This window comes from Clarias gariepinus, chromosome 7, assembly GCF_024256425.1.
Source record: "Clarias gariepinus isolate MV-2021 ecotype Netherlands chromosome 7, CGAR_prim_01v2, whole genome shotgun sequence".
NCBI classification, from domain to species: domain Eukaryota; kingdom Metazoa; phylum Chordata; class Actinopteri; order Siluriformes; family Clariidae; genus Clarias; species Clarias gariepinus.
This window is the reverse complement of record NC_071106.1, coordinates 28,030,486-28,051,434: the sequence shown is the minus strand read 5'-3', so window position 1 is coordinate 28,051,434 and position 20,949 is coordinate 28,030,486. Positions and strand designations below refer to the sequence as shown.

At 36.7% G+C, this 20,949-nt stretch overlaps 1 protein-coding gene across 1 annotated transcript in view; it reads right to left on the bottom strand.

Moving 5' to 3' along the window:
• Nucleotides 1-15,573, bottom strand: part of LOC128527545 (WD repeat-containing protein 49-like) — a 46,799-nt gene extending 31,226 nt beyond the window's left edge. Inside the window, exons 1-5 of the mRNA XM_053499977.1 lie at nucleotides 15,487-15,573; nucleotides 13,527-13,653; nucleotides 12,047-12,487; nucleotides 10,314-10,490; nucleotides 7,995-8,166 (exon numbers count right to left, since the gene is read on the bottom strand). Of these exons, the coding sequence (XP_053355952.1) occupies nucleotides 7,995-8,166; nucleotides 10,314-10,490; nucleotides 12,047-12,487; nucleotides 13,527-13,607 (871 nt within the window). The 5' untranslated portion in view covers nucleotides 13,608-13,653; nucleotides 15,487-15,573. The remainder of the gene's footprint in view (nucleotides 1-7,994; nucleotides 8,167-10,313; nucleotides 10,491-12,046; nucleotides 12,488-13,526; nucleotides 13,654-15,486) is intronic.
• Nucleotides 15,574-20,949: the final 5,376 nt, after the last annotated feature.

Below are 20,949 nucleotides of genomic sequence, written 5' to 3'. Positions count from 1 at the left end.
TATAGTAATGATGTCGCTGTTGATTATCTGTTCTTGTGCTTTCGAAAAATAAAGTTTTTTCTATGAACATTTAATAGGATGTTGTTTATTGCATATATGTATGGTTTGCAAAACTTTTAAGTTTTTTTTTTGGTAATAAACCAGTAGTCAAAGTAATTTAACTGTTTAATAGACGTGGGTAGTTTTTTTTTTTTTTTTTTTTTTACAGATTCACTGTAAAACATGAAAATAATAATAACCTATTTGTGAGGTAGAATTAACTCAATATTCCAGTTAAAATAAACCAACATCTGGGTAGAACATTTAACCAATTTATGTGGTAGAATTAACCCAGCATTATAGTTAAATACGACCCAGCATTTGGGTTGAATATTTAACCCATTTTGCTGGGTTAAAAAAATAACCCATTTTGCTGGGTTTAATTAACCCAGCATTTAGTTAGTCCAATAGTTACCCAGCAGCTGGGTTAAAAACAACCCAGATTGGGTTGTTTTTAACCCAGCATTTTTTAGGGTGTAAGTGTTCTGTATGTCACAGCTGTTAAATTAAACTATCATTTAAAAATATGTCGCTGTGATCCTTTGACATTTGCTTGACCACATATTAAACAGGTAGAGCTGCCTTTCTAGACCCAAAATAAACTCTAAACAAGTTGCCTCAGTGTTGCTGAATACAATGACTAATAAAGCAGAACTGAAAGATAACTAGTGTGTGCAGTTGCCATGTTTGTTCAAATTGTTGGTCCACACACATCACCACATCAAACCCACACTTCAATTTAACACTGACTCACTAGCTTCTTTTTTTTATCAATTTACAAGGATAATTTTGAAAAAAGTGAAATACAGGAAATAAAGGCGAAGAGAAATCCCACTTGGAAGATCAAAAACCAGCCACTTCATACTCAAGAGGTCACAGATGCATTCTGGTTAAGAGGCAGATGCCTTTAGCGACTGCCAGGCCCAAAGGCCAGCTCACAACCAAATGAGTTATTTCAAAGTCTCTCTCTCTTTTTCTCTCTCTCTCTCTCAAACGAACACACAAACACACATACATACACACAGTGTCTAATCCCACGAAGACACTTCAAAAGGATCTAGCCTTCAGCGGGGGGAAATGAAGTACGCAGCAGTGTTCAATTAACAAGTCCTTTTCATGTTTTCTTCTGTTCTCTTGTGCTTGTTGTTCTTGTTTACTTCAGCTCTCATTCTCTCTATCATCACATCTGCACACACAGCTATAGAGTCAACACCAACAATAACAAACATGCCTATCAGCCGATGATGTCCTGTGTAAGAAGAGGCCAGGAGTGGTCATGGGTTCAGGTAAGGAAAGGAGACGGATGGGAAAAGACTGAGAAATTACTCGAAATGAAAAAATCTTACGCAATAAAAAGTGGAAGTAACCAGCATATAGTCAAGTGTATGTGCAAAACTTCACTAACTTTTGAATGCATTTAAGTACAAAAAAAAAGTACAAAGTAAATCTTTTTATATGATGAAATACCATGAAACTGATGATATTCCTTTTAAAGAACCTTCACATTTTGTCTGAAGACATCATTTTAAATCCAAAACGTTAGTTGGTCATATTGTGTGTACAAGCAACACTATGCTAATGAATAAGTCTAATAAATGTACACCGCCTGGCCAAAAAATGGTCTCACTTTAATATTTCATTGGACCACCTTTTATGGCCATGACATAATTTGTCATGGCCATAAAAGTCTTCCCCAGCACATCCCAAAGACTCTCAATGGGGTTTAAATGTGGACTCACTCACTTAAATGTGGTGATCGCCAATCCATGAGTGAAAATGGTGTCTCATGCTCCCTAAACCACTCTTTCACAATTTGAACCTTATAAATCTTGGCATCATCATCTTGTAATATGCTCGTGCCATCAGGGAAAGAAAAAAAAACACTCACTAATGGAAAAACCTGGTCGATTAGTATAAGTAGGCAGCAGACCTATTTTTTTTGGCCACATAGCTTTGCTGGACCTCGACCTGACCATCTTAAACCTGATACCCCCCCCCCAGGCTTATACAGAGGAAATTAAGAATGATGGGTGCATCACGTCATCCACCTCTCTTTTTACTCTGATGCACCCATCATTCTGGAACAGGGTAGATCTGGACTCATCAGACCTATATGGCCTTTTTCCAGTGTGCCACAGTCCATTATTTATGATCCCTAGCAAATTGAAGCCTTTTTTTATTAGCCTCACTGATAAGTGGTTTCCTTAAGGCTACACAGCTGTTGTCACAGTCTTAATCCTTTGATTTATTTGTGCATTGCGTGTGTGAACATGCTCTTACTTTCACTATTGAACACAGCTCTGGGTTAGTTTCTTTTTTTTTAATTGTTGTTTTTTTAGTGATCTTCAAATCACGCTCATTCAGGATGTTTCATTTCTTCCTCCAAGATCATGGTTCAACACTATGCTTTCAGGTTTTTGATTTTAGTCATTTGTGCAATCTTCGTTATTTTCTGTTCTTGATGCAGGACAATAATTAGCCCCTACTGACACTGAGTAACATCTTTGCCATGAGCACAGGATATGTCTTTTGGCATGCTTTAAGAAATGAGAAGCTACTTACTGCATCAGTTAGGGCGAAATAACTTTGTACCAGCTGAACCACATTAATCACTGCAGTCATTATCCAATGGAAGGCTCTTAGCTATTTGCTTAGCTTTTTTTTTTTTTTAAAGGAATATTTACCATGATTTAAAATTTAACCTGCCGCTCAGCCTACTTATGCTAGAAACTGGAAGCAGAGCTCGTCTAACCTTGTGAGAGCAAAAGAAAACAGACTCGCTTCATTAAATATAGCCAAGTCAAGATATATAGTCAGTTTCAAATTAAATGGGAGTCCATTCCTTCTAAGCAGACAAGCTTTTTTACATGTCTTTGCTCCAGTGTGTCTTTACTCCAGCATATTTTATGAGGTAGGGCGAGGGGTGTACATCAAGCTTGACAGTGCAGTCTTGTGGGTCATCCATCCTCAACAGAGCACGAGAAGCTATAGCATTAACTTTATTTTGACATATAAGAAGGTCACCTCAGATAATTGGTATGATTCTTCAAAGGTTTTTTTTTTCTACACTGATTAATTTGGATGTTGTACCTTAAAAATGACTGGATGCTAAACTGAGCTCGTTTAATTGATATATAGGATGATTGGCTAGATGGGAGACCTTTGTTAACATTTCCAGGGAACTTAAATAAAAGAAAGTATAGCCTAAATAAAGTAAAATAACAACATTTATGTATAGTAGCACAGTGCAATTACTGAAGTATTTTTCACCCCTGGTTAGGAGAGAGCATGTGTTAAGAAGACCAGAGGCGTGGATGGCTATAAATATGTGTACTGTATTTTAGTTGGAAACAGATGTGAATGCAAGTAAAGAAGTGATTTATGCAGTAGTGCCAATTTCCATTCTATGCACTTCATTGTTTCCTTTATTTTACTTGTTTAATTAATTAAAACTATTAAATTTGTTTGTGCTTTTTTATCATTTATTCTCTTTTTCATGTATCTTTTTTGGAGGTGTGGAGCATTTGTTCCCACTGTGTTGAAGCATCCAAGCTTCTTTATTCTGCAATCCTCGGAGTGCATGTGAAGAATTGGTTTATCTTTAATGTTGGCAGACTTCCTTCAATTTTTGAGTGACAGACTAAAGGAAGTAGGATCAAGGAATAAAGAATGCAGCTACACAGTTTTAGGAAGCACCCTATGTTCAAGTAAATTTGGTGTTTACTTGCTAATCCCAGAGCGCAGGTTCTAAGCCTTGTTTATTGCTGCCTGACTCTGCTGCCTCTGTTGGATCTTGTGTCTGTTTATCGGGATTACTCTCTCAATTTCACTTTGGCATTATTATATTCTGGCCACTAATGTCCTGACCATTGCCTCATCAGTTTGATTGGTAGTTTATGTTGTCTGTTTTTTTATTTATTTTTTTATTAAAGTGCCTGGGAACATTGGCCCTTACTCACTTCCTGTTTATTTATCTATTTATGGGGACAGCATCCTGTACACATACTAACCTCTTGGGTAATAAAGTTATCAGGCATCCTTTATCAATTTTTAATGAAGTAATATAAAAAATGTTTTCACCAGCTAAACCAAATTAAAGGTTTATTGCCACACAATGTCTATTAGATTAGTGTGTGCAAGTGACATAAATATCTGTATGTTATTTCACCTTAATAATGAGATCTGTATATAAAAATTGCAGTAAATAACTGCGGTTATAAAAACTGAAGCCTGTCAGTCACGTTTCACAGTGAGTTTCCTTTTATATGTAAATTTGCACAAACTCATAAACTCTCATGAGATACAAATATATTTACAAACGTATTAAATTTTAATGAATACCACATTTCTCGTGTAAATATTCCTTGGAAATATAATGAATAATTAGTTTGTATGCAGCTTGATATATCAAGGTCATTGTGAGAACAAGAATTCAGGGCAATACATTATCATGCGTGATCTGTGGGTACACATAAATCTGTGTGCAGATTACATATACAAACTTACGCAAGTTTAATATAGTATGAAGCAGAAGTGGTCAAAACAAATATGTGCTAAGATTTGTGCAAATATTTCCACTCTTCAGTTGTGATCTGGCAAAGCCAGTAGTTGCAAGAAAGCAGAGAACCCAGAGGAAATTCACACAAAAATAGAAAGAACGTGCATCACTTCCCACAGTTTATAACCTGAATTTAGATCAAGGCAGGGACCTTGAAACTGCCAAAGATCTCTTAACTTATAATAATTAACTTTATTTTTGGATGGATGGATGGATGGCACCACCAAGTTGGCCCCTTAAGTCTTAAATGCTCAGATGTGTAAAAAGTCAAACTGTAAGTTGCTTTGGATATGAGTCAATGCTTTTAAGGTAAATGTAACATCATGTTAACATCTATTTAAAGTTACCAGCCTCAGAAATCACCAATTAACATCACCTCAGGTTAGAGCCATTATAAAGGCTTTACAGAACATGAGTAACAGACACATTTTAATATCAACTGTTCAAAAGAGATTATTGCATGTTTTGGATGCATTCAGCATTGTTTTACAATGTAGAAAGAAATAATAAAAATCAAGGAAGAGTATGAAATGAGAAGTTGTGTTCAAACTTTTGACTGGTAGTGTAGATTTAAAGTAGAAAGTAGAAGGTGATCTGGTAAAATAAGACATTTCATGGCTTACTGCAGTGAAAGAATGATGATTTAAGTATTCATGCAAAAATATTATTAAATGACATTGTCACTGCTTTGTTTAATGCCAAAAGTTCTTTATAAGCCAGCAAGGTATACATTACACTTTTTTATATAAAGTTGTACTAATCATTTTAAGATTTTTCATAATTTTGCAAATTTCATCATCTGTTTAGAATATTTGAAAACAATTAACATTGCTAGATACATTTAAGCACTGTTTAGTTCACATCATGTATTAGGTTCAATAATACACTTTCTGCACCAGAAGAAATATAAATTTTATTCGTTTCTATGAATACTAAGGGTGTCACTTCTGCAGGCGAACAACAAGTCTCCTGTGTGTGTATATGCACTAAAAAGCAATTAGGGCTAGCGCACAAATCGTTGCATTACAATTCCACAGTAGTATTACATATTATCTAGAAACAATAGAAATAAGGAGAGTGAAAATTAAGTGAAAAAAACAGCCTTTTCCACCTATATTGCCAAGCTTAGGAACATTTTATCTGTATCTGATGCAGATAAGCTAGTTCATGCATTCATGACCTCTAGACTGGACTATTGTAATGCATTACTTGGTGATTTTCCTGCATCCTCAATAACAAGCTACAGTTAGTTTAAAATGCGGCTGCCAGAGTTCTCCCAGATCAGGAAGATATTATCATATAACCCCAATATTATCATTCCTGCACTGGCTACCTGTTAAGTTTTGAATTAATTACAAACAAGCACTACTTACGAACAAGGCTTTAAATAGTTTGACTCCCACGTATCTAGCCACTCTTCTGGCACGTTATTATCTGCCACGCTCATTAAGATCACAAACCTTTGGATTTCTGGCAGTTCCCTGAATATCAAAATCTACAAAAGGGGGTAGAGCGTTCTCATATTTGGCTCCTAAGCTTTGGAATAGCCTTACTGACAGTGTTTAGGGCTCAGGCACAGTCTCCCAGTTTAAGAGTAGACTCAAGGCACATCTCTTTAGCCTGGCATACATATAATTCATCCCATAACCTCATACTCCAGTACATCTACTGTAAATGCACACTCTCATCTAGTGCTGCTAATACAATGAATGGCAGCTATGCTAATTCTTTTCCACCTGTTCAATTTTTTTCTACCCATCCCGAGGCATCTTTAGAGATTGTGCCAGATCTAGTAGACAGAGGAAACACTGCGAGGATTCCAATACATCCAGAGAAGGGCCACCTCCAGCTGGATTCTGCTTCATGGTCAAGCTACAAATGCTGCTCCTGAGCTCCCAGTGATCCAGACCCCCTCTGCCCTCTGCACCTGTCTGTCTGACTCATCCTGGTGCCATCTTGGTGCCGAACTGAACCCCATGTTAACTTAGACATTTTGAACTATATATATATATCTATATATATTATTGAACTTTCAGCTGCCTAACACACAGTATGTCTGTAAATAATTCCTGTTATCACCCAAATAAGGATGGGTTCTCCGTTGAGTTTGGTTCCTTTTAAGGTTTCTTCCTATTGCCATCTCAGAGAGTTTTTCCTTGTCACCGTCACCCTTGGCTTGCTCATCAGGGACAATCAATTTGATCATTATGATTTATGAAAAAAAAATTGCTTATACACATTTCCACACAAAAAAAAATTCTACACAATTTTATGAAGCTGCTTTGAGACAATGTCCATTGTTAAAAGTAAAATATAAGTACAATTGAATTGAAATTGAATTGATCTATATATTTTTTTGTAAAATTAGAACCTTTTATTTTGGATACAACACTGATTACATACCTATGGTCACTTGCATATATACAGTATATAAAACAACATTCAAATCACTCACTCACTTTCACTAACCGTCTATACCACTTTTCTGCATTCAGGGTCACACACTACTGGCAATTTTTTGGAACACTGATTAGCCTAATCTGCATGTATTCGGACTATGGGAAAAAAATGGAGTACTCAGAGGAAACCCACCAAGCACAGGGAGAACATGCAAACTCCATGCACAGAAAGGTGAGAATCAAACCTGGCTGGGAATCAAATCCGGAGGTGCAAGGCAACAGTGCTAACCACTACACCACCATGCCGCCTCATCCAAATCACATAAAAAATGTCCTATTTCACAGAATGCTTTACGAATGTTAAGCGATAAATATCTGTAATCCCTTACTACTGTAGTGACTGCAGTAGGAGTGTCAATGTTCTTTTTCTTGCCTGTAACATTCTCCCAAAATTTACTGAACCTTTTAATTCCCTCAAGGCAGTGGCTGTGTTGCACTGCTCATAGTTCCACTACATCACGTAACAGATGAAGCAACACAATTGGCTTGTCATAACACACTGGCCGATACAATTTAGGGTTCACCTAAAATGTGGAAGTTAAAAGCTTTTTTTTAGAAAAACTACGCCAAATTGAGTAAAAATCAAAAAGTGACATTTATCGTGAATCGAATTGGTTGTCAAATTGTTCAAATGCAAAAATGTCCACAAATGCATTAATCCGACTCAAAGCATAATTTCATATATTTGTCGTTGCATATACAGTACATGTTTGTACGATAGTTGTAGGATCATAAATATTTTAAAATTATCTAAAGTTCATACATGAGATACAATTGAATTTTTTTTTTCTATTCAATCTTGATTGGCCAGGTCCACATAAGGAACACTGTTATTCAATGTTATGGATATATGGTGCTGCTATACGTGTGTGCTACCTTGTACAAAATGCAGGTGGAGTTTTGCTTCAGTCCTGGACAGACAGACAATTTGGACTTACCACGCCTGACCCAGTGTGTTGCGTGCGCACTGTGTGTGATGGTGTAACAGCAGTGATGACGGTTCTGCTGTAGCTCGCTCCAACTGATATTGATGGCAGCATTTTGCTCCACACCTGCACTTGGTCTATCGAACAGAGAGAGCACCGCCGACCTAAAGCACATCGCACTCACCTCAAACACACACACAAAATGCACACACTGTAAAACTAAAAGGAGACTAAAACATATTGATGTTTGTATATGCTTGAAGGTTGTGAATACAGGTGAGAACTATATATGAATATACTGTAATATGAATGAGGACAAAAGACATAATACCACATATTTGTCTTGAACATGTACCAAAAGCAAATAAATAAACACCTAAAAAGTGTCATCAAGGTGATGTTATTCTGACCATTTGCCATTCAAAGAGCCCAGTAGAACCAGGGCAAGTGCACACATGAGCTTTTATATTAATGCTTCTGGCCTTGCTATGGTAACATACGTACAACACTTTTAAAATCTTGTTCCAGCTTTCCAGCTTACGTGTTGCTTTCCTTTTGCTTGAACATATGATGAGCTCAGTGTTCAGGTAGATTAAGGAAAAGAGAGACATACAGTACACTATCACATGAATTCACCAGAGACAACAAGGCTCAGGCATGCCATGTTAGTCAATACCTTTCCAGTTCATCCCTAAACACCCCCATTTTTAGGGGGATGGTCATACATCCTGTACTGCTCCAGGTGAAAATACTGTAGCATGGACACATGAATACACATGGAAGAATGGAATCAGCTTCAATTAATGCGTCTTTGCTTAATCTGATCTTGATTTGTAATTCCGGATCATTTTTGTAAATTGTTCATTCTTACTTCCGCTATCATTTACACTACTCTTGACAAGCATATATAATTTCTTGATGACCATGGAGATGACCTTGATTTGGGCTTTTGCAGACAGTTTTCTGTGATGGCTTGTGACTGCAGTCGTTAAATAGTTTGGGACTGAAATTCCCACAAACAGTTTTGTACCCGGGTCTCCAACAAAAATGTAGACTTTGTAATTACCTTTAACACTGTTGCTGTTATACTGAAATTTCAGCTTCATAGCACACAGTTGGACAGCAAATCAATCCCTGCTATATGGAAGGGTTCCCTGATGAGTCTGGTCGTCTCAAGACTTCTTTATATCGTCTTTTCAAGGAGTTCTTTCTTGCTTATCACATAACAAACTGATAATTATAATGTATAACTGTTTTTCTAATTTATTTTCACATACTTAAAATTCTTTAAAGCTTCCTTGCTACAGTGACCACCTCATTATACTTATGCATCTTCTTATTGTCCTCACACCTTGGAGACACCTGTCCATACCTGTACTTAAATTCATGTCAATCCATTTGTCCATATCTGTCCTCCCAATGTTCTTATCCCTATTTTCTCTATTCTCGCCTGTACTCATCTGTCCCCCCTCTGTCCTCAGTAGAAGAACCTGTCCATACCAGCTCTTACTTGAACTGACACTGAGTATCTCCTGACCTGTGTATCTATCCTCCTTTTGTCCTTATTCTACCTACAGTAAATCATGAGCAGAGCGTAGCTGGACTATTTAAAAGCAAAATAACAGGTCTTTGAGGGTCAAAAATCTGGCTGATAAATTATAGACCCCTCCATGATTTCTAAGTAAGAGAACTCGCAAAATCACAGGGTGATCAAATATGTATTGACCTCACTGTATATGTAGTTTCCCAATTGTCACCTTGGGTACTTATCTAATCACCCATGTACTCATCTGTGAACTGAATGAATCGATCATTAATTTTGAGAATTGATTAAATATGTTTGACATTTACAGTTTTGTGCAGCTTAATACTGTACTGTCTACAGGCATGCATTGGTTCAAAAGCAAAGACAATAGTGAGGAATAAATATGTTTTGGGTGACCAGATTAACCTTACATGAGTCTGATGGAGGTTGATTCAGAACTAAGATTATGTATTTTGACCTTGATGTTGTTAGAGGAATTTTGGTATAAGAAAATATATAGTCACCTTTAAGCTAGTTTTAAAAAAAAAGGTCAGATAATCTCTTTATAACTTTCTATAATTTACAACTATAACATTATAAACTCCAATCTAAGTTCTCTTTTTCTCTTTATGAATAATGCTGATGAAAACAGAGCCCCAAGTAGCCATCTCAATGCTTAGGACTTCTCCATATAATGGGTTTGTGCACACAGGCAGAGTAGAAATAAGTGATGAAAGAAATTGAACAGCAATAAAACGAAGCACATAAAGCTTCCTGTCGGAAGGGAAAATGATTTCAAAGCTCACCTGTCCTGCTACATCTCCGAAGCTGAGCACGGCATGTTCAGGATTCTCAGGATGATACCAATAATGGAGGCAGATGGGAGTGTGATGCAGGCTATGAATTTTATACTGACAGCTGAACTCTTGCTTGGAAAGCAGATCATAAAAGCATATCTCCTTACTGGTGAAGGAAACCGCAAGCTAATGGAGAGATGGAAAAATTGAACAGATAAACAAAATCACATATTTCATACACATTTATAAAATAACTCGTAATGAAATGCAAAAGGGAAAAAGTGACAGCAGGAATATTATATTTATATAACACATTAACTAATAACTGTATATATTTTAATTAACACATTCATATGAAATGCACTTAATAATTGCATTAAAGTAAATAAAACTGTGTCAACCTAGATTTTAAAATAATTTAAAACCAAACCTTAAAAAAAAAACCTTTTTATATTGGTAGGTTATTAAAGTCTTGTTACAGCAAAAAAAAAAAAACATATTTTTTCATAGTTTTAATATAGAGAATAATAATGAAATTATTTTCTTCACACGTCCCAGCTTGACAGAAAGTTGGGGTCAGAGCACAGGATCAACCTAAGAACAGATAAGTCAGAACTGCACCTTCGGAGCAGACAGGGATAAGGTCATTGCTCAAGGGCCCAGCAGTGGCAGCTTGGTGGTACTGAGCACTGAGCCCATGACCTTTTCATCAGCTTGAGCCTTTACCACTGAGCCACCATGTGTAGAGGTAATAAGCAGAGCTGCTATTAATCAGAACAGGATTCTTCATTTTCTAATTATCCTGTACATAGTGGGCATAAAATGGACACAAATCGGAAAAAAAGAAAGAAAAAGCACTGGCTCTTTTACAATACCTATTCTAAAACTTTTCTAATGCATAGATTGTAAATCAGTTTTAATTTCTCATTAATAAAGCTTATGCAGTTTTGAGACACGCTACTCTACAATGGCAAAGGGAAAACAAGTGTTTAGAGTGTTGTGTTAATTTATTAAAAAAATAAAGACTTAATCATTTAATTTACATAAGTATTCGAATCCTTTGTTATGACACTTGCAATTCAGCTCTGGAGTATGCTATTCCTATCAATGGTCCTTGAGATGGTTCTACAACCTGATTGGAGTTGGAAAAAAAATTAATTTCAATCCATTTCAAAGATGAGTGCGAAACATAACAAAATGTGGAAAACATGAAAGGGTCTGAGAACTTTTCATCAGTATATTAGTATATTAATATTAAGTATATTATTATTAATATTAGTATATTAATTAGTATATCAATATATTAGTATTATTATTATTGTTGTTGTTATTATTATAGTACATAGGGCAGAGGTAAGTAAAAACTTAAGTTAAAAATGCTGTCAAGTTGCCAATGAATGACAGGAGGAGACAAAGAGAAGGATGGTGCTAATAGATGATTGGGTGCACCTGGGTGTGATCAAGTGGGCAGGTGAATTTATAGATATGCATGCCTTAGGGATCTTTATACTTTTGATGAGGTTTTTATAGCGATGTATATTTTTCACTCACAGGTGTCAGCATCCCTGGTAGTTAACAAGAGGAATGAGAAAGAAGATACTTGGTCCTTAACTATTTATATTTTACCGGAGGCTAACAAGTAATCAGGTGGTCAATGCTGGAACAAGACTTTGCAATGTAATAGCAAAATAGTCTATTAAAAATGCAGCATATAGGTAATATATAACTTTCTAAGTATTTACCTTGTTGACATTGGGTAGCACCACCATATCTGTAACCCATAGATCTTTAGGTTTGACAGAATCATTGTGAAGCTTGTGGCTCCTGAGCAGCATTAAATTCTCATCCCACACAGCAATCCTGCCCTCTTTACTCACACTCAGATAGCAACCAGTACCCAGGTGTACCAGGCTCTGGATGTGCCCTTTGTGAGGAGCAGTTAGAATGCGAGGTGGGCACCAACGTGGCTTTGCAGACATTGTTGCTTGCTCCTGTTTCTCTGAAAGTCCCACTAGAAGGTAGGATGCTAGGCGATGCCAGTCCACCCAGCCCTCCCTGGATACATCCACACTGTCAAATAAACGCTCATATTCCTCCCGTGAGCCACGGCCAATCGTGGAGTAAAACTGGTCTATAAACTCCTCCCGCTGCATGGACACTGAATCACCAGAGCCGCTAGATGACTGGAATTCAAATAAAATGGTCTAAGTAGGTCTGATAATGCAACTGGAGTATTGAAACATAAGAATAGCTCCAATGGATATGAACACCGGATGTCGAAGAACATTGTTTCTGCTTGGAAGGTTGTTATTTACTTAGGGAATACATGCAAAACAATAATCTGAGTTCAGAACCCGAGACACTGAAGCTGTGAGGCAATAAAACTTCCTTCTGTTCCACCATGTTGCCTCAATTTAAATATTGTTACTGCTAATTACTGTTATTGTTGTCAGCGTTTTGCCAAGTGCAGAAGTTCAGAAAGTGGTGGATTTTAAATGGAATTTGTTCTTAGCCTTCTGTATTTTATCAAAACAGCCTAGAAACAAAACATTCTTTTTATTTCACATCTTTATAAGGTGCTCTCATGTGACACCATGTAACTAAAAATGAAACTTGATTGTGAGGTTTTCATGTACAGTATATGCTTAAACATAATTCTTACCATATAGCATAATGTTGATGCAAATAGTTACTAAATACTTTTTTTGTTATCATTGCATGACTGGGTACTGTAATTAATTGAATGCAATTTGTCTTTAATTTACGAATAAATTAATGAAATATAAATAAATAAATAAATAATTTTCTGAAAATTACAAGTTATTAGCTATAAATCGAACAATGCACATTTATATAAAAGTATCCTATTATTTTTCTTTTCCAAGGATTACTTCATTTAATGTATTTTTGTATTCCTTTCAACTTTTTCATTTCCAAACAGCCTCTTAGAGACTCATGAGGAACACCTCCTTGGTGTAATTTTTTTACCTGCATATTAATGAAGTGTGTTTTATACCAAAAAAATGTTTTAAACGTAAAATGTAAAAAAAAATTTAAATTAACATTAAAAGATCATGAACTCCCTAACTTTATAATCCAAGCTTGCTCACTCACTCAGAAACACACATCCTAAATTACACACACGCACACATACGCGCACACACAGGCGCGCTCACACTAAAACACTGTCTCATCTTCCCCTCTAAAGCTCACTGATCTTACCTGAAACAAACTCTGCATCTTGATGAAGTCCTCTATGCTCAGTCGACTCTCAAGCATCTCCACCTCCCTCACTGTTTCCATGGTTTCAACTGTCAATCAAGACCTAGAGGACATAAGCGTGCAACTCCTTTGGGGGAAAATGGCAAAGTTCACAAAGAGACTGACTCTACTGCGTAGCATCAGATTAGACTGAGATACAACACCAAGGTGAGAGTTTATAAATCGATACTGCTAAAATGCTTTAACTAATGTTAGAATCCCTATAAATTATTAACACATATTTTATGAAAAATAACAATAAATACGGGGGAAAAAAACATAAAAATATGCACACTATAAAATTAGTAACTTCAGACAAAAATTCCACAGCTGTAACTTTTGCATCAGGCAGCCTGGGAGTAGCCTTTCCAGCTAAAGATTATCTGCAAAGAGACTTAAAAAGACTAACTCCTTAAGGAAAAGGCTTAATATGGAATTTGAGAACCCTTTTTTTAAGCCAGCCAGTAGTAGTTTCTTGTGAAGAGGGTTTAAAGAGTCATCTCCGAGTACAGATAATACTGGGGATATATGTAGGTTTATCTTTTTCTAAAATAGAGGACAACTAACCTGCAAAACTTTCCCAAAGATCCCAAAGAGACACTGTCAGAATTTATGGAACATTTAGAACAAAAATTTTTTAGAAGCAAGTTTAATTAAAAATGAAGGAGTTCCAATATATATATATAATCTACAGTATATCACTTTATCCTGTATACAGGGTCGCGGGGGGCCTGGAGACTATCCCAGGAGACTTGGGATAATGAGGTGGTCAATGAGGACAGAGTGCCAATCTCACCCGGGCATACACATACACACTATGGGCAATTCGGGAATGACAATTAGCCTAACCTGCATGTATTCGGACTGTGGGAGGAAATTGGAATACCCGAAGGAAATCCACCAAAAGCAGGGAGAGCATACAAACTCCATGCACACAGAACCCAATCCGAAATCAGACGGGAATCAAACCTGGACCCTGTAATCAGAAGGGTTTTTTTTTTCTAAATAATTAGAAAAACTATTTCTATTTTTTTTTTTTCTAAACAAGATGCCAATAGACGGGGTCCATAACACTTTCTGATATGTCTGATTTAATCTCCATCATTTTTTGAAAGTGTAGTCTTATCAAGTCTCATTAGCTTAAAATATGAAAGAGAGAAAGAAAGAAAGCCTTATTCACTTCACCATGACAAAAGTCTTATATTCAGGCAACTATAAATTAAAATATCACTGGCAAGTTTGTTAAAATGTTTCTTTTCCTGCAAGCCTAGATGCTTCCATTATACATAATGATATATACATAATGATTTATCTAAAAAAAAACTTAATGGAAAATTTAATTGTGGCAAACATGACCATAAAATCCATCCATTATTTGTGATCACTGGGATTATTCAAAAGGGTGAAGTGGATTTTCATACCGGCAACCAAAGTGTTTTGCTAATTTTTCACAGGACACTTCAAAGCAACGTTTACAGCTGTAATACCATTTCGTAGTATTAAAGGTCAAATGAAATCAATAAAAGAGCTGGAAAATACTAATACAGTGACATACCCAATTCATAAGTCTGTTAGTAATGGAGACTAGAAAAACAACAAAAGAGGGCTAGAAGAACAGGTTTTTTTTTAAAGCATTGTTGTATAAGATTACACAACCAACATCACCATAGCATCAGCGTCATAAAACCATATAAAGGCCATATAAAGTAACTCTAAAGGCACTAATGCCATATAAAGTAACTCTAAAGGCACTAATAAATAGTAACCAAATGATTTATTTTGTTTACTAGAATTCTAAACAAAAATCCGCTACTGGCAAAGTAAATCTAAATTTTAATATTTAATACACCTCGTTTGAAGAGAGGCATCAATAGAAATCAATGAAGTGACATAAGAAGACTAGGAAAAAAAAATCCCCTACCTATCACTCTTTGTGTGGAGTGGTTCCAGGACATGAAAGCTTCTCGCAAGGATCTTTAGCGATGAAGCGCAAAAAAGTTGAGTGTTGGGCAGGTGGGAATACAAACTCCTTAAAATTCTCACAACGCTAAGTGCAGTTCTAAGAAACAGTCAGAGGAAAAGTCCTCAAAGAACAAAAGCAGCAGTCACCAGTTGTAGCACTGCTGGTGGTGAATCCAAACACAAACCACACACATCCACACAACACTTTTCTTTTATGACCCCTTTCTTTTAAAGCTCGTCCAGGTCTCCAGGCAACAAGGGAGCGAGACGAGGACATGTTTATGTGTCCAAGCCATTCCTCTTTTCGCAGATTGGACACTAGAGAAAAGCTTATCTGAGCCTGAAGCAGATTTTTCCTCTAACACACTTACACACACACTCATATACACTCACACCCAGTGGAGAGAAGCAATGGGGGAAAGAGTTTTATTACAGTTTCCACATCCCTCGCTTCCACAGCTCTCAAGGGCTTTAAACAATTGTTGTCCAGGGTTTCAGTGAGAACAAAAGCTTTATTTTCTCACTCTCACTAGTGCACACTCACGCACACACACACACAACAACAACAACAAAACATCACCCTGGGAACCCAATATTGCTGCATTCACATCCAGAAAGCTCAGAACTGTATTTTGTATAAACTGCTCTCGATTAATGCGCACAGCAATCATTAGAATTCCTTGTAACACACCGTTCCCAGACATACACTCAGGTGTCTTTACTTGATCATAAACACTGATTTAAAAAATCCCAAAGTTCAGCCTTATTATGCACAAATTTATTAAGTAAAGCTCACACAGATAGGGTGCTTGGCTGTGTGAAAAATCTAAAGCGAGATTTTAAAATGAGATTTATGTACATCCTGCTCAGTTCCTTGCAACATCATATACAGTAACTCATCCACACAGTTACATATTGACGTTTCCCATAACAGTTTTCTAATGTACACATCATTCTTCTGTTTTACATGCATTGGCTCAGCATGGAGCATTGCCTTCTGACAGCTTCAGAGTCCCTGGTTTCGATCTTGAGCTGAGATTACTGGCTGCGCAGCATTTCCTATGATCTTCCTGTGCTCACATGGGTTTTCTTCAGGTTCTCCAGTTTCCTCCCACCTCTCAAAACATGCCAGCAGGTGGATTGGCTATGCTAAATTGGCTCTAGGTGTGTGTGCGCATTGCACATGCCATCCAAAGTATCACTGGCATTCCATCTGGAGTGTATTTCAGTCTCAGATCCAGGTTTCTTGGATAAACTCCAGATCCACCAAGAACCAAATCAGGATAAAGTGGTTACTAAAGAGCAATGAATATATTGAGGACCAGGCACTACTGCTAACATTTTAAAGACTGTGAAGTAGATGGTGAATGAATATGTTAGAAGGGTAAAGGAAAAAAAAATTATAATCTGTCTCTTATGGTTGGTTCAAGAAAAAAAATATATTAAATGGTATAAATAATAAAAAGGAAATTTTAAATAGGACAGACACAATGAAGTAAACTCTGTGTAAGCACTAACCGGCTTATGGTAGATAAAAAATAATCTCTTGGTGAAAGTAAGAGGCTCTGCTCAATAACATACTGTACTACACTCACTGAGCACTTTACTACAATTACAAGGGGCGTTTAAAGCAAATCGGGATTTGCGATGAAATTTCCCGTGAATGAAGGCGTGAAACTGACTGACATTTACATAAGACTTCAAGCTCATATGGTGATGAGACTCTTAGCTGCAGTAAAACATTTGAATTGTGCAAACGAATCGTGAACACTCATTGAGTGGAAGGACTGATCCCTGAAAACTGGCGGATAACTTGTCACCGACGCATCCGTCTGTGTGAATAGTACACATAATCATTTACTATCACCACTTGCACGATACAGGAACTCGACTGCAAGCTATTGCCAAATCATCCATACAGTCCTGACCTCACTCCTGGGGATTGCCACATGCTGGGGCAATTAAAGGAGTTCCTTGGAGGCCAGCATTTCAGACATGAACCAGGAAGTCCTGGCTCCGGCATACTGAAAAAAAATTCTACTTTGATGGTATTCAAGCGCTAGTGAAATACTGGGATAGGTATACTAGTGTGGCAGGGGGGTTATATAGAGAAATTAATGTAGTAATGAGGGATTATATAGCATTAGTACCCAGAGAAATGTATACATACTTCAGGAAAAGAAAGACATAACAATAATATATATTATATATATATAAAATATTATGATATTGTTAATATTATATTAATAATATTGTATAATATTATTATAATATTTATATAATATTAATAATATTATTATATTATTAACATATATATCAATATATAATACATAGCAACAAATTAAGTATTATTTTATAGTATATATTTTATTTATATTTTTTATTTTTAAGTTTCCTGAAGTGTGTATACATTTTTTGGTTGACTTTAAAGTTAAAAATGAGCTGATCAGCTTTAATGTAATCAGTGATACTATAATTTCAGGTTGAAGCCCACGCACGTCTGCCTGTCTTTCTGTACAGCAGAACTCTCTGTCTAACTTATTAATACAAAAGAAATATTGTAAGGTTGAATGGCTTACACCTTGTTTATGCCAAGCATTATGCACAGCATCACCTCGGACTGCTGCAGATATCTTTGCTTTAACAACCCGTGTTTTATCACATAGTGGCGCTACAAACTTTTCCTTTAATTAGCACCACGGTTTCGGAACATATGAGACAAACTGGTTTTAAACTTCCCCTGGGCAGAATAAACACACAATTATCTGTCCATTTGATTCAGTTTTCTAAAGTGACAAACCTTTTCTCGGAGTAAGCCATGCTGTGTTGTACGTTTGTTTGTGTTTGTTGAGATTTGGGGCGCTTTGTAGGAGCATTACGGTCATTTCTGTGTCTTCCGCGTACTCATGGTATTTACGGTAAACTTGATCGGGGGTGTTGAGTAGCGCATTTAGCCACGCCCACCTACCGCAAGGGAAAAAGCGCTACAGTATATTCATCCCAAAATCGCACAGCGATGACTGCTGTGAGGTAATCTGGCACAAAACTGCTTATAATAACGCCTCTTCTGCTTTACATTTTGATTTTATTTGGTACAGATTTAACTTTAGGCAAATACCAAAACACTGGCAACGATTCATTAAATTCTGTCCACCCAGTTTGCGTGATGCTGCAACAAAATCGGTTGGACAGACATACAGATATACAGACAAATTTTTCTGAGACAGGTTTCGGGTCCTCCAATGTATAAAACGTAAAGATATTGTTAAAAGAGCAAATTCCGTCCAATGTACATACAAAATCTTTCTTTTATTTAGATAAATAACTCATTCTTACTCATCTTTTATACCGTTTTATCCTGTATTCAGCAGGGCGTGGGCCTGGAGCCTATTCCTGAAGCTTAGGGCATGAGACAGGGTGGCAATCCATCGCAGGGCACACACACACACACACACACCCATTCAAACACTTCGGGCAATTTGGGAACGCCAATTAGCCTATATCTTTGGACTGTTGGAGGGAACTGGAGGAAACCCACCAAGCACGAATCGAACCCGGACCCTGGAGGTGCAAGGCGACAGTGCTACTCCCCTAACTGTGTTTTGTTATTCTGCACAATCAACAAACAACCCTTGTACGATACTAACACTGGAAAGGACTTTACCACATTTTCAATTCTTCATGTCATGGAACATTCCTTTGATATCCTGGTCAATGTTCACTTAAAGGCAACCTCTCATAATGTAAATCACACTTAACTCTTGCAGATTTTTCAGGTGTACATGTGACTCTCCCGTTGTACCACAACCCACCAAGGTTCAGAGTCCATTTATGTCAAGCCATTAGAATAAGCCATTTGTAGGTGGTTCAATTGTGGTCACGAAGGGACGAACAGCAATACTTAAATGTCCATGTATTTATGCTAATGGAACGGAATTCCGACCCTTCCATGTGTGTGCCTTAGCAGAAATCGAGATTTATCAGACAGGCTACATTTGGAGTGTTTAACTGTTTCGTTTTGGTGAGGCCATCTCTAGTGCAGCCTCAGCTTTCAGTCCTTGGCTGACAGAAATACACCCCCATGTCATTTTCTTCTGTTGTAGCCCATCTATTTCCCCCCCATTTTAATGGTTGCTGCCAACATTACCTAAAGCTGCTGGAATGCATCTGCATGATTTTATTGTATCGCTGACACTTGATTGGCTGTTCAAAGAATTGCATGAACGAGTAGGCTTACGAGTAGGTATTCCCAATAAAGTGTTCTGCAAGTGTATATTCCCATATTAAATTGAAAAGCACCATGTCACCAACCGTCTGTCTAAATGTGTGTACTTAGAGCAGTGAGATTAGTGCAAGGGGCAAAGGACAATGCAGCACATCCCATGTTACAAAACGTTCTTCTACAAATAGCTTGAAAATCAAAATAAAAAATATGAGAGTTTTCTTTACCACAGCTTTTGTATTATTGTTTTTCAAAATCTTACATCCAGCATGACATCTAAAGCAGGGGTAATTTAATATCTTTGAATATTTCGCTTTAAAAAAAAATAATTGAATAGGCTGTGTCTTCGGTGTTCTGTAATTTCCAGTACATTTCAAATATACCAGAGTTTATTGTCTTCTTCACCGCAGAGATTCAAAATTGCTCATTATTATTTTTTTTTTATTTTACTAAAATGCCACAAAAGAGAATACACAACTGTCATAATAAACCATTATTCCCTGGTGAGGCACTTTACTCCCGCTACAAGATTTTTAAAGTGCATTTCAAAGGGACTGAAATGAGACAAAGCTGGAAAATAAAACAGCGACCGGGGGTTTTAAATTGTTTTGATACTAAAGAGTCGTCTAAACAATATTCACCATCCAATATTCATTACAGCCCTCACCGACTAAACACACACATTCCTGCAATAGCGTTATATAGTATTTAACAAAGTAAATTAAGAAAATGAGAGTCTCTGCACATACCATGAAGCATTAAAATCTCAAAAAGGGGTTGGAAAATGATCATACATTGGACTTATGCTACATTTAATTGTCATTTTCATTTAAAAACACCTGATCCGGTGAAATCTCGTTAGACATGTACCGTATGTGCTCGGTCCTCTAGACCCAACTGTATCTTTCTAACAAAACAGAATTAGAAGAAAAGCAATGGAGCTGAAATAATTCAGTTTTTCATAACTGAAACCCTCAGGGATCATTCACGATTCTGATTTCTACACATTATCCAATGGCCCGAGATAACAATAATTAGCTGATCAACGCTTTCATGTGTGAACATAGGGTTTCAAATCAGGTCACAGTCATTTAATTTGATATTCCTTTCAAAACAGAAGCTTTTTAGCAATTAAAAAATAAAAAGAGATCGTAATCCCACAAGGAAGTCCCTATCAAATCCTTCAAGTAATGATGTCCA